This window comes from Cervus canadensis, chromosome 1 (genome assembly GCF_019320065.1).
Source record: "Cervus canadensis isolate Bull #8, Minnesota chromosome 1, ASM1932006v1, whole genome shotgun sequence".
Lineage (NCBI taxonomy): Eukaryota > Metazoa > Chordata > Mammalia > Artiodactyla > Cervidae > Cervus > Cervus canadensis.
Genome location: NC_057386.1, coordinates 97,031,624 through 97,045,402, shown reverse-complemented (window position 1 = coordinate 97,045,402; position 13,779 = coordinate 97,031,624). Strand labels below are relative to the sequence as shown.

Below are 13,779 nucleotides of genomic sequence, written 5' to 3'. Positions count from 1 at the left end.
CTCAGGAGTCTTCTCCAACACCACAGTTCAAAACCATCAATTTTTTGGCGCTCAGCTTTCTTCACAGTCCAACTCTCACATCCATACATGACTACTGGAAAAATCATAGCCTTGACTAGACGGACCTTTGTTGACACAGTAATGTCTCTGCTTTTTAATATGCTATCTAGATTAAATTAGGCTTTAGTAAAAACTCTATAAAACTCTTAAAAGTGCTCTGAAATCATCCTCAAAATTTCTGCAAAACTTCTCAGCTATTGTCTCATCCTCTGATAATCCACTTAGTTTTTCCTCACATATCAGCATTCAGCATAAATTTTAAAATGCTTTCTCATATTTGATTGCTTTTTCATTAATTATTAATAGGACAAAATATTTTCCATGTTTTTACTGGAACTATACAATATTTGATATAGAGTATGCAGCACATCAGCTTTTTATTTGCCTAACCAGAGTTCATACCCACTTACACCAATATCTTTACAAGACCATGAGTTTCTCATTGAGATCAGTTCCAAATTCAGAAAGAAGAGAACTAAGTCCCAACAACTTAGAAAGATCCTAAGTGATGGGTCTTAGAGAAATTAAAATTGTAATGTCTGCTCTGTGTATGATGTGTTGACCACAGCAGCATTCAAGCAACAAGCTTGCCCAAAGAGTTGGACCTCAAGAGCCAGATTCCAATTTTGGAAAACACAGAGGACAGAGGAACACATTAAATGACATGACACCAGACAAATTCAGAATGTTAGGTATTTCTGCTGGATGACCGACCCAGTCTTTGCAACAGGAAAAGAAAGAAGACTGTACCAGCTTACTGTTGCCGTTGTTCAGTCGCCAAGTCATGTCTGAATTGCAGCATACCCAGGCCTCTCTGTCCTTCACCTTCTCCCAGAGTTCACCCAAGTTCATGTCCATTGAATTGGTGATGCCATCAAACCATCTCATCCTTGGCTACCCTCTTCTCCTTTTGTCTTCATTCTTTCCCAGCATCAGGGTCTTTTCGAATGAATCGGCTCTTCAAATCAGGTGGCCAAAGTACTGGAGCTTCAGCTTCAGCATCAGTCCTTCCAATGAGTGAGTATTCAGGGTTGATTTCCCTTAGGATTGGCTGGTTTGATCTGCTTGCTATCCAAGGGACTCTCAAGATTCTTATCCAGCATCACAGTTTGAAAACATCAATTCTTCAGCCTTCAGCTTTCTTTATGGTCCAATTCTCACATCCACACAAGACTACTGGAAAGACCATAGCTTTGACTATATGGACCTGTCTTTGCTTTTCAATATGCTATCTAGGTTTGTCATAGCCTTTCTTCCAAAAAGCAACCATCTTCTAATTTTATGGCTGCAGTCACCATCCACAGTGATTCTGGAGCCCAAGAAGAGAAAGTCTGTCACTGCTTCCACCTGTATCAGCTTATAGGACATCAAGGGAAAGAACACAACTGAATGCAATGTGTGGACCTAATTCAGATCTGTATTTTTGCAATCAACTGTAAAAATGCATTTTAGAGGCAATGAGGGAAATATTACCATGGACTAGTAATTACATGCTGTTAGAGGATAGTTTTATATTTTGCTAGATGTGATAATGACAAAGTGGTTATGTAAGAATATGTTCATTTGGGAGGGGGAGTGATGCACAGTGAAGTACGTGGGACTTCCCATGTGGCTCAGTGGTAAAGAATCCCCCTGCCAATGCAGGAGAGATAGGAGACTCAGCTTCTATCCCTGGGTCGGGAAGATCCCCTGGAGAAGGAAATGGCCACTCACTCCAGTATTCTTGCCTGGAAAATCCCATAGAGAAGCCTGTCCATGGGGTCTCAAAGAGTCAGACACGACTGAGCAACTTAGCATGCATGCTTGTGAAATATGTAGGATATAATAGAATGTCTGAAATTCACTTTAAAATATTTTAGCAAATGAAAAAGAAAAAAACTATGTGATCAAATGTGGGAAGTTTTTGATAAATTGTTGAATATGAGTGGCAGGTAAGTGGGTTATGTTCTAAAATATTCATAACAAAAATTTTAAATGTTATAGTCAAATAGGTTGATATATAACTCCCCATTATCAAAAATAAATAACAGTGATTTTTAAAACTATTTGCAGACTTTAAATACAAATATATTGTTCATAATATTTTATACAATTCTCTGAAGTCTCTGGCCTCAATAAGTTTGTATCTTTCACCACCTAATTCCACTCACTGTTAATATACCATGAGAAAATAACAGAGAAGGAAAAATACCCAAAAGTATTTGTGCAGCTTTAATTATAACAGAGGTAATTTGGGATTTAAATATAAAATATAGGAGAACACAAAGTGAATTATTATGCATCAACATAATGTAAAACCTGAAGCCTATCAAAAGTGATAAGAATTTGAGCTATGTAAATACATGAAACCAAGTACACACTGACATAGATTATAAGAAATTCATGGCTGCAAGTGACAGAAAACCCAACCCAGGCTGGCTTAAGGAGAAAAGGAAATCAATTGGCTGATGGAAATGAAAAGTTTAAAAGACACGAAATCACTGTGAAATGAATTATAGACAAATGAAAACACAAAATAGGAAAACATTTTAGAAGAAAACAAGGACAAAAATCTAGGAGACTCTGGATGTGGTGATGCATTTTTAGATATAATATCAAAAGCATCATGAAAGAAAAATCAATTATTAAAACTAAATTAATAAATGTTAAATATTAAAGTGGTTTATTAAACTAAGTATTAAAGTTGTTTATTAAAACTAAAACTTGTGCTCTGCTCTATCAAAGACTATGTTAAGAAAATGAAGACAAGCCACAAACCAGGAGAAAATATTTATCAGAACATTTATCTGATAAAAGACTTGTCTCTAAAATACATGCAGAACTGTTCAAACTCAACAGTAAGAAAATAAACAAGTATTTTATAATAGGCAAACATTATGAACAGACATCACATCAAAGAAAATATTCAGATGGCAATTTAGTATATGATCGTTGGCCATTACGGAATTATGAATTAAAACAGCAGTGAGACGTAACTACATCTGGTAAGAATGGCTAAAGGTGAGAACAGAAAGACCACCAAATGCTGACGTGGGTGCCAAGTAGCAGGGACTCTCACTTAACTGCAAGCGAGACCGCAAAACGGTACAGCTGCTATGCAAGACCATTTGGCAGCTGCTTTTCTGATTTGTTGCTGTTGTTGGCGTGTAGCTGCTTTACAATGCTGTGGTGGTTTCTGCTGTACAAGGCAGGCAGTGAATCAGCCACATGGATACATATATCCCCTCCCTCCTAACCCTCCCTCCCACTCACGCCCACCCCACCCTTCAGGTCATCCCAGAGCACAGAGCTGAGCTCCCTGCGCCATTCAGAGCTTCCCACTACTTAGTTACTTTTTACACGTGGTAGCGTATATGTGTCAATCTCTCTCTCCCAGTTCGTCTCACTCCCCCTTTCCTGTGTCTACACATCTGTCCTCTCTGTGTGCATCTCTATTCCCGCCCTGCCAACAGCTCATCTGTACCATCTTTCCAGATTCTACTCATATGCATTAAGATACAATACAATTTCTCTTTCTGACTTATTTCAACGTGGCAGTTTCTTACAAAGCTAAACAGAGTCTTACCAAATGATCCAGCAATCACACTGCTGAGTGTGTACCAAATTGATCTGAAAACATATCCATGCGGAAGTCTCACAGAAGTTTTTTTTTTTTCCAGAATTGCCAAGATGATTAGGTCAACAAATTGTGATACAACCCTACAATGGAAGGCTATTCAGTGGTAAAAATAAGTGAATACTCCAGCCATGAAAAGACATGGAGGAAATTTCAATGCATATTGACAAGTGAATGAAGCCAATCTGAAAAGGCTACCTACTGTATGATTCCAGCTCTATGATATCCAGGAAAAGGCAAAACTTGAGAGAGAGAAAAAGGATCAGTGGCTGCCAGGAACTCAGTGAGGGAAAAGGGGGGATGTGTAGGTGAAGCACAGGGACATTTAAAGGGTTGAAAAGTACTGTCATGGTGGGTACGTGACCTTACGAAGTTGTTAAAACCTGAAGACTTACAGCACAGAGACCAAAGCTTGGTGTACGCAAATTTTAAAAAATCATTTAGGAGTCTGGGGGATTTTAGAATAGAATTCAGACAGTGACAGGAGAATAACTGTATTACAAATATATAAAGCAATCTCACTGGAGGGAGTGGGTGAAAGGAGCTGACCTTTGGCAACTTTGACCTTAAGTAACTTTGGAAATGAGCAAAGCCCTAAGCCCAAAGGCAAAAGGTAAGGAAGCATTGTACTCTAGCTGACCAAGTTTCTTCTCCTGAAGTACTGGTTAGCAATTCTGATATTTGTATACACATACATATGGCTTCTCCAGTGGCTTAGATGGTAAAGAATCTGCCTGCAATGCGGGAGACCCGGTGGAAATTAAACAGTTAAATAAATGGGTGGCAAAGAGCAGGAGCCAAGCTTCTCAGGATTGCAGTGAGAATTTACAGATAAGCAAGGGATATGCTTAAAAATAGGCTTGTAATTTTAAAACATAAAGGAAATAAGATAAAATTGTGACATTTCTTGCAGAAATCACAATTAGTCATAGTCTATTTAACTACATTTAAAAAACTGAAGTATAGTTTATTTACAATGTTTCATTAGTTTGAGGTACACAGCAAAGTGATTCCATTATACATATACATAATTCCACACAGACATACCATCCAAATCATTTAAAGCAAGTTGAAGGAACAAAATGCCAGCCGACATTTTACTAAGCTTACATCTTGCTCAAATTTTTATCAATCAAATATGTCAAGTTTCTAAAAATACAAGAAACTTAAATCAGTAATAATGAAAATATGATCACTACTATAATTTGTATTAACATCAAAGCAGCCCCAGTTACACAAAACATAAACTGTATGATATGAAAAAATTCCTAAATTAGTGAGAACAGGGCATCACAAATCTATTCAAGGCAACTCAGCTCAGGCTGAGTGCATAATAAGAGCTGCAGAATCATGTAGAATAAGTGTGTGTGGTTCTTTCCTCCTCAAGTCCATTGTCATTTGAGTATCATATAGGTGAGCGATTAAGGAAGCTTCAGTCTCCTTGTGAAAGATACAGAAAAGCCCTTTACCTGTGAACACCATCTGCTTCCCCACTGTGGCTGATACTGGTTTTCGAAAGGTTACACACGCCATGGCCAAGGGTGTAGCTGTGCTACTGATTTTCTTTCCCAGCGTCCTCAGTCCAATTTATCTGCACCAGAAAGAGCAAAGACTCTGCTGTCTCTCCTTTCCCTGTCTGTGACCTGAACTAGGTGGTTGCTAAGGACTCATTATGACAGGAAGGCAGAGTGTTCCTTCTAACACTGTTCAGTATTCCAGCCCCCAGGAACAGACACACAGCCGCAGCATCCCCAGGAATGGTGCCCAAACATCTCATTCCCTTATCTGTCAACATCAAGTCAAGAACAGACCTGTTAGGGTACTAGAAATAGAGCAGCCTTACGGCACCCATGACCTGGCAGACTCAATCAACACCATCTTTCAACATAGCCTCAAAAAATGTGCAGAAGGGTGTTATCACAAAACCAAACAAAAAAATCACAAACTTGTGGTTAAAAGCTTTTGAGGAAACCTGGCTAGATAAAATACAAATAAAAACTGTATTAATAAATGAATAAAATAATTGCTTATATATTTCCCCCATATTCCAATACTTCCTTAAACACAATCTATGCCTCAGTCACATAGTCTACTTGTGGTTCCCATCGTGTAAGATGCTCTTTCATTCTTCTGAGCCTTTACCCATTCATTTGTTCTTCCTGTAACATTCCTCTGGGTATATTTCTTATTCTCTGTGAGGTGGAGCCCACATCTCCTCTCCCAGGAGGAGGTCTGCAGACACAGCTGACCACTGGCTCCTTCATGCCCTTTTAACTTCTATGGCATCTTTTTTATACCTACCTGTTAAACTCCTTCCACTTTGCTTCATTTGTCTATTTTCTCTGCTTCCTACTAGAATCCAACTCCCAGTTCAGGGAAAAGCATCTTTATTCATATTTCAATTTCCAGAGACTACTATCCAATAGACACTTAAGAAATGTTTGTGGGATGAATAAATCAACAGCTAATTCCAACCTTCCTGGAAATATAATATTGACCATTTGATAATCCATGGAATATAAACTCTAATGGCAATTTTGAATTCAATCTTAAATATACAGCATGTATTCTTTACTGAAAATGTAATGTCTTTTGTTTGAGAGAAATTACGCTAAGAACACTCTATGTGAATTATAGAGAGGGTTGCTAGACAGCTAGCAAAGGGATGTGCCCCCAGGTCTCCCTTCAGGTGTATGCTTTAGGGTTTCCCTGGTGGCTCAGTGATAAAGAATCTGCCTGCCAATGTAGGAGACACGGGTTCGATCCCTAATCCAGGAAGATCCCACAAGCTGCGCAGCAATTAAGCTCATGTGCCACAACTGTTGAGCCAGTGCTCTATCGCCCAGGAGCTGCTGCAACTACTCAGCCCATGTGCTACAACCACTGAAGTCAGTGCAATGAGAAGCCCACACACCACAACTAGAGAAAATCCTGCACAGCAACGAAGACCCAGTACAGCCAAAAACAAATAAATAAATTTTTTAAAGGGGCTGCTTTAGTTGCAGGGAGCTGGTCTCTGTCAGAGGTCAAGCCCTCCCTGGGCAGCATGGTCAGAAGACTCAGTGAGATGAGGGGATAAAGTCATATGTTTCCACCTGTCATGGGACCATTTTTCACCTGGTGAGCCAAGGCTTTGTTGAGCCCTTACCACAGTTCAGCTTCTTCCTCTGCCCAATCCTGCTTCAGCTTCTTTCTGTCCACAGGTATAGATCTCAAATAACCATCTTGTCCACCACCAGCTTCCAAAGAGCATGACCAGAGCATGACCAGACCGCATAGATGTGTAACAGAAAAGAACAGACCTGTTCCAAATTGGATCTGTTCCTTTAGCTCTAACCCTTGTGCTCTGTGGCCTGTACTGTCTTGCAGGCTCTGACCTTTGTGAAAGAATGTTGCCTCTCACCTAAAATATAGCCCATTCTCTATTGGAAATAAAAGCAAAACTAAACAAATGGGACCTAATGAAACTTAAAAGCTTTTGCACTACAAAGGAAACTATAAGCAAGGTGAAAAGACAGCCCTCAGATTGGGAGAAAATAATAGCAAATGAAGAAACAGACAAAGGATTAATCTCAAAAATATACAAGCAACTCCTGCACCTCAATTCCAGAAAAATAAATGACCCAATCAAAAAATGGGCCAAAGAACTAAACAGACATTTCTCCAAAGAAGACATACAGATGGCTAACAAACACATGAAAAGATGCTCAACATCACTCATTATTAGAGAAATGCAAATCAAAACCACAATGAGGTACCATTACACGCCAGTCAGGATGGCTGCTATCCAAAAGTCTACAAGCAATAAATGCTGGAGAGGGTGTGGAGAAAAGGGAACCCTCTTACACTGTTGGTGGGAATGCAAACTAGTACAGCCGCTATGGAAAACAGTGTGGAGATTTCTTACAAAACTGGAAATAGAACTGCCATATGACCCAGCAATCCCACTTCTGGGCATACACACTGAGGAAACCAGATCTGAAAGAGACACGTGCACCCCAATGTTCATTGCAGCACTGTTTATAATAGCCAGAACATGGAAGCAACCTAGAAGCCCGTCAGCAGATGAATGGATAAGAAAGCTGTGGTACATATACACCATGGAATATTACTCAGCCGTTAAAAAGAATTCATTTGAATCAGTTCTAATGAGATGGATGAAGCTGGAGCCCCTTATACAGAGTGAAGTAAGCCAGAAAGATAAAGAACATTACAGCATACTAACACATATATATGGAATTTAGAAAGATGGTAACGATAACCCTATACGCAAAACAGAAAAAGAGACACAGAAATACAGAACAGACTTTTGAACTCTATGGGAGAAGGTGAGGGTGGGATGTTTTGAAAGAACAGCATGTATATTATCTATGGTGAAACAGATCACCAGCCCAGGTGGGATGCATGAGGCAAGTGCTCCGACCTGGTGCACTGGGAAGACCCAGAGGAATCGGGTGGAGAGGGAGGTGGGAGGGGGGATCGGGATGGGGAATACGTGTAAATCTATGGCTGATTCATATCAATGTATGACAAAACCCACTGAAATGTTGTGAAGTAATTAGCCTCCAACTAATAAAAAAAAAAAAAGAAAAAAGAAAAAAAAAAAAAAGAAAATATAGCCCATTCTCAAGGTTCTGATCTTTAAAAGTATGACAGTCTTCCATTCATATAGAGATTAAAAGTTTCAGAACAGAGAATAACATTTGTCTTGTTGGAGGTTTATAGGAACATTGGGACCTGATCTACCTGGACAATTGCAAGAACAAAGGATTCTAGCACCAAGAAGTTTGCAACCAGTCACAACCTCTCCCCTTTAGTATAAAAGTAGCCTGAATTCTATCTCAACTAAGATGGTTCTTTGGGACATGAGTCCACCATCTTCCCCGTCTGCTGGCTTCCTGAATAAAATCACTATTCCTTGCTCCAGCACCTTGACTCTAGATTCATTAGCCTGCTGTGCAGTGAGTAGGAGCATCTTGGTCTCAGTAACAGAAGCACATGCACAAGTGTGTTATACAGGAGGGCTTTTCATTTTAACCACTCAACCCTTTAACCAGAAGCTATTCTATTTCTGCAGAACAGGCAAGTCAAGTCAGTCTTTTTCGCTACTAGTCTTTGACCTGTTTGGCATGGCGCTGTTAATCTCTGCAGTCACAGAGGCTTTTCTACTCTTCCTGAGGTTATCCAGTTCTTGTTACTATAATCGAGGGCTCTCTAACACCAGCTGAAAGCTTTTCTCTGAAAATTCCCCATTTGTGTCCTTGGAACTACCACTTTCCAAGACAATCAAGTTTGAAACCTCCTAGGGGAAGAGAGGAGCCCACCCATTCAGCTTTCTCACTCTGTTTTTGGGTTTTTGTGATGGTGAAAGAGAAGGGAAGGAGGAACCTGAATGAGGAAAAGTAATTCTTTAGTAAAATACACTTTTGTCCAATGACCTCCGGTTAACCTATCCTGGAAATTCAGGCTTCCACTTTGCCTTAGAGACTGTTACAAACTTCACAGTCTGCTGTGGGCTTAAGGTCAGCAGTTCTGCTGGCAAAAAGCTGGAGGGAAAGAAAAATAGAGGAGAGAATGAGTTTTTCTCTGGGAGACTATTTCACCAACTCAATACTTATTTTGGTTCATTTGTTATATTTTGTTAGTGATTGAGTTGCTTTGCTGTACATCAGAAATTAACACAATATTGTAAATCAACTTCACTTCAGTTAAAAAACAAAGGAAAAATTAATTAAAAATTTAATAATTAAATGAAATATTTACATGGTTCCAAAACAAAATCCCTAAAATAAAGGATATTTAGAGAAGTCTAGCTTTTATTCTTGCCATCTACGTCTTGATACCTCTTTTTCCTTAAAGGAAAACTTATAAAAACTAAAAGAAAAAACAGATTTATAATCATATCCTCCCTTTTCTTAGAAAAAGAGTAGCAAACCAAACATGTTTTTCTACCTTCCCTTTATTCAACTAGACCTCTATTAATGGTTATCTGGGCTGTTTCCAATCTCTTGCTCTTATAAAACGTGTTATAAAGTATGTGCTCAGTTGCTCAGTCGTGTCTGACTCTTTGCGACCCCACCAGGTTCCTCTGTCCATGGGATTTTCCAAACAAGAATACTGGAGTGGGTTGCCATTTCCTTCTCCATTATAAAGTATGAGTTTGTGCAAATATTTTGTTACATATTTAGCAGTACATCTTTGGGGTAGCTTCCTGGAAGTATGATTCCCAGACCAGAGGGTAAAAGCATATATAAGTTAGCTTGGCTTTGCCAACTTTCTCCCCTCATAAGGGTTGAAACATTTTGTTTTCCAACCAGCAATATTCGAGAATTCCTATTTCCACACACTACCCACAGAGTGTTTTATCAAACTTCTAGATTTAAGACAGATAAAAAATGGTTACATAGTAATTGACATTCTTATCTTATCAGCAAGACCAAAGATCTTTTCCTATGTTTAGGAGCTATTTGCATGGTTTTCTAAAACCCTTCTGGTCATAGCTCTTGTGTATTTTTTACTATCTAAGGCATTGGGCTTTTTCTACTTGTATAAGAATAAGCTAACATTCCAAAGAACGACAGTAGACACACCGACAGATACTCACAGAATCACAGTGAAGAAGGACAATGATGGTGACAGGTATACATTGAGTCCCTAGTTTGTTCCCAGAGACACTGGAATAAAGGGGAGGGTCACCTGCCGTTCCTGGGGCAGAGGGTGAGGCTCACATCTGAACTGTCTCAAACAAAGATGAGGATCTGGGCAAGGAAAGGAGGCTGGGGGATGGGGCAGGTGGAGAAGGAGTTCTGGACAAAGCAGACCGTTTGAGCAAATGGCCCAGAGGGGAGACACAGCCCAGAGAACTGTGCAGGGCACAGAGGGTAACAGGTAAGGAGGCCGCAGGGGCCCTGAAAGGCCCGCCTGGAGCAGAGAATCTACTCTGTACACAGTGGGGACCCCCGAAGGTTCAAATGGACAGAGACTGCTCAGTCTTGGGTTTAAACAGAAGATTCTAGGCTGGGTGGAGACTGAGCTTTAGGGAGCAGCAGGCAGGGTTGGAAGTGGTCCAGGCAAGTGAGGCTAAGGCAGAAGTGACGGAGCGGGTGGAGAAGGGATGCATTCGGGAAAGGTGCTGAGTCAAGGTTGTAAGGAGTCGGGAGGACCCAGGTTCTCCAGCCTCAGTGACGGTGAGTAGTAGGACCACAAAATAAAACGGAGAAAACAAGAGAAAGAGAGAAAACCAAGGCCAGTAAGTAGAATGATGGTGTTAACTCAGTGTGGACCTAACAGGCTAACTGAGCAGCTAAAATGAAGCCCACATTGTCATCAAATGTTCTGACAGCCTCTAAACTCATTACAGGGGATTAAAGACGGTTTCCCACAGCTACCAGATGCACTTCTATTAGAGAAAATCCCTATTGTTTATTAATCAGCAGCAGCCTCCTCTGACGACGCTCAGGGTTTACTGGTCGGCACAAATGAAATGTTGGCTATTGTCTTACTTTGCTAATGTAACAGCTACTTGAGAATTGAAAACCGTTTCATGGTACAGTGCTGAGCCCTGCAAAAACGCCTGGTCCAGCATTTGGGAAGGCATCAGGCTATACATTTAATGACAGAAAGTGACACAAACTAGAAATTCCCATAATACAGCAATGGAACTTCCCTCCAGGTGAATATAGGTCAGAACTTGCTAAAATTACATACTAATGCTGAAATATCCTATTACTAAGTACATTTTGCAGACTGGGGAGCTTGGCCACCCCTGCACTGGTGAATCTTTCTTTATACCATTAAGTGCCAAATATTTTTAAGTCTTTTGCTTACATTCCCGTTTTTAGACAACAATCTGGGAAACTCACACAAAGGAGTCACACACCTGGCCTCAAATGCCAGCAATCTGCCATGTGTCATTGGCAAGCTGATTTTCTGTAAAATGAGAATAATGGTGCCCACTATAGGGCAAAGAGCATAATGTGTATAAAATGCTTGTTCTGGTACCAAACGTCTAGTATATGTGCAGTAAATATCCGCTGCAATATTAGTCTCATCACCTCCCCCTTACATTGGCCTCTCCCCAGTCTTCCCTTAGAAATACACATGATGAATATACATTTAAAGTGTGACCATCATGGACACTGAAATTATCATATAATGTGAAATAAATCAGACAGAAAAAGACAAATATCATATGATATCACTTATATGTGGAATCTAAAAAATTGATACAAATGAACTTATTTACAAAGCAGAAACAGACTGATAGACAAAGAAAACAAACCAAAGAGGATAGCAGGGGTGGAGGGGAGATAAATGAGGAGTTTTGTTGTCGTTATTGTTCAGCCACTAAGTTGTATCTCTTTTGTGACCCCATGGACTGTAGCTCATCAGGCTCCTCTGTCCATGGGATTTCCCGGCAAGAAATACTGGAGTGGATCTACAGCCATACCTCCCTGAACGCGCCCAATCTCATTTGATCTCGAAAGCTAAGCAGGGTCAGGCCTGGTTAGTACTTAGATGGGAGAAATACTGGAGTGGGTTGCCATTTCCTTCTCCGGGGGATCTTCCCAGCCCAGGGATCCAACCTGTGACTCCTGTATCGGCTGTCAGATTCTTTACCACTAAGCCACCAGGGAAGCCCAAAATTCAGAGTTTAGGATTAACATATACACAGTATTAAACATAAAATAGGTAAGCAAAAAGGACTTACTATATAGCACAAGGAACTTTACTTAGTATCATGTAATAACCTATAATGGAAGAAATTCTGAAAAATAATATATATATGCATAACTGAATCACTTTGCTATTTACTTGAAACTAACACAGCATTGTAAATTAACTATACTTCAATAAAATAAATAAATAATGAAGATAAGTAAATAGAACAATAAAGTGTGACCACCACAACCTTTCTTTTTATATTTGGGTTTTCAAAGGCCAGTTCATGAAAGGGTCTGTATTCTTCCTCCTCTTCATGCAGCTAGAATTCAGGTAAGTTGGCACTGGCAATTCTATTTCCTGCCCCTCCAATCAACCCAACTTCCCATGGTTGTAGTTAATACAATTAGGGATTATAGCGCACATGTTTTTTATAGAAAAACATTGTTTTAACAAGATTAAAACCACAAAACATTAGAATTGCTATCGCCTAACTGCTATAGTCTGCATTGAGAAACAATAAATAATTAAACCAGTGCTTTAGCAGCCACATGGTGATGTCTGACAAATGTGAGAATTGTTATTGTGAAACGGGGCCTGAGTTACTCCTGAGACAGAGCCCCTTGGCTTCCACTGGGGCAATCTGATCATGGGAGGGGTCAGCTGAGGCGCCAACCCAAGGCGCAGGGGAGCTGGAAGCAGAGCTAGGGCAAAGTCACCCTCCTGGCTCCCAGCGCAGGGTGCTCGTCTCCCTGCTCGGGCTTATACAAGAACCTGTCATCTTGTTTTCTCACGCATGGTGCAGTGGATGTCAAAAGTCCTTGGAGTTCTGCTCTAATGTCCATGTGGTCTTCCTTCTGCCACTAGTTGAATTTTCTGGTGAAGGCTTTTTAGTGAGCAATGAACAAATATCACTAGACACTACTAAATGTGCCAGATACTATTGGTTGCACAACAATTCTATGACACAAAATGCTTATCCCTGATTTATTAGTGAGGTTGGCGAATTCCAATAAGTTTGCTATCAAAGTCTGGTCTCACCGTGCCTAACAGAGAATGTCCCAAATCTGGTTAATTACTTCTGAGTCAAATAAATGAAATCTAATTTTAATCTTCGATAAACATATTTGCCTCCTGTGATAAACCACACTGGAAAAGAATAAGAGAAAGAATGTATATATAGGTATCACTGAATCACTTTTCTGTACAGCAGAAATTATCACAACATTGTAAATCAACTATACTTCAATAAAATAATTTTTAAAGAGCACAATATAAGAATTTCTAATAAAAGTAAACAAACACTTCTCAAAACTATGAATATGGTTACTTTGAATACAAGTGAAAATCTCCCATAAATAGACACTATTCACTCTGTGTGTGATTGCAACTTCTCAACCTGTGTTAGTAACATTCCATCCTAAATGATCCTGGCTAATACT

At 39.8% G+C, this 13,779-nt stretch overlaps 1 protein-coding gene across 1 annotated transcript in view; it reads right to left on the bottom strand.

Moving 5' to 3' along the window:
* The window catches only part of C1H4orf45 (chromosome 1 C4orf45 homolog), a 125,865-nt gene extending 118,930 nt beyond the window's left edge, over window positions 1-6,935 (bottom strand). Inside the window, exons 1-2 of the mRNA XM_043487439.1 lie at window positions 6,825-6,935; window positions 5,146-5,267 (exon numbers count right to left, since the gene is read on the bottom strand). Of these exons, the coding sequence (XP_043343374.1) occupies window positions 5,146-5,209 (64 nt within the window). The 5' untranslated portion in view covers window positions 5,210-5,267; window positions 6,825-6,935. The remainder of the gene's footprint in view (window positions 1-5,145; window positions 5,268-6,824) is intronic.
* Window positions 6,936-13,779: the final 6,844 nt, after the last annotated feature.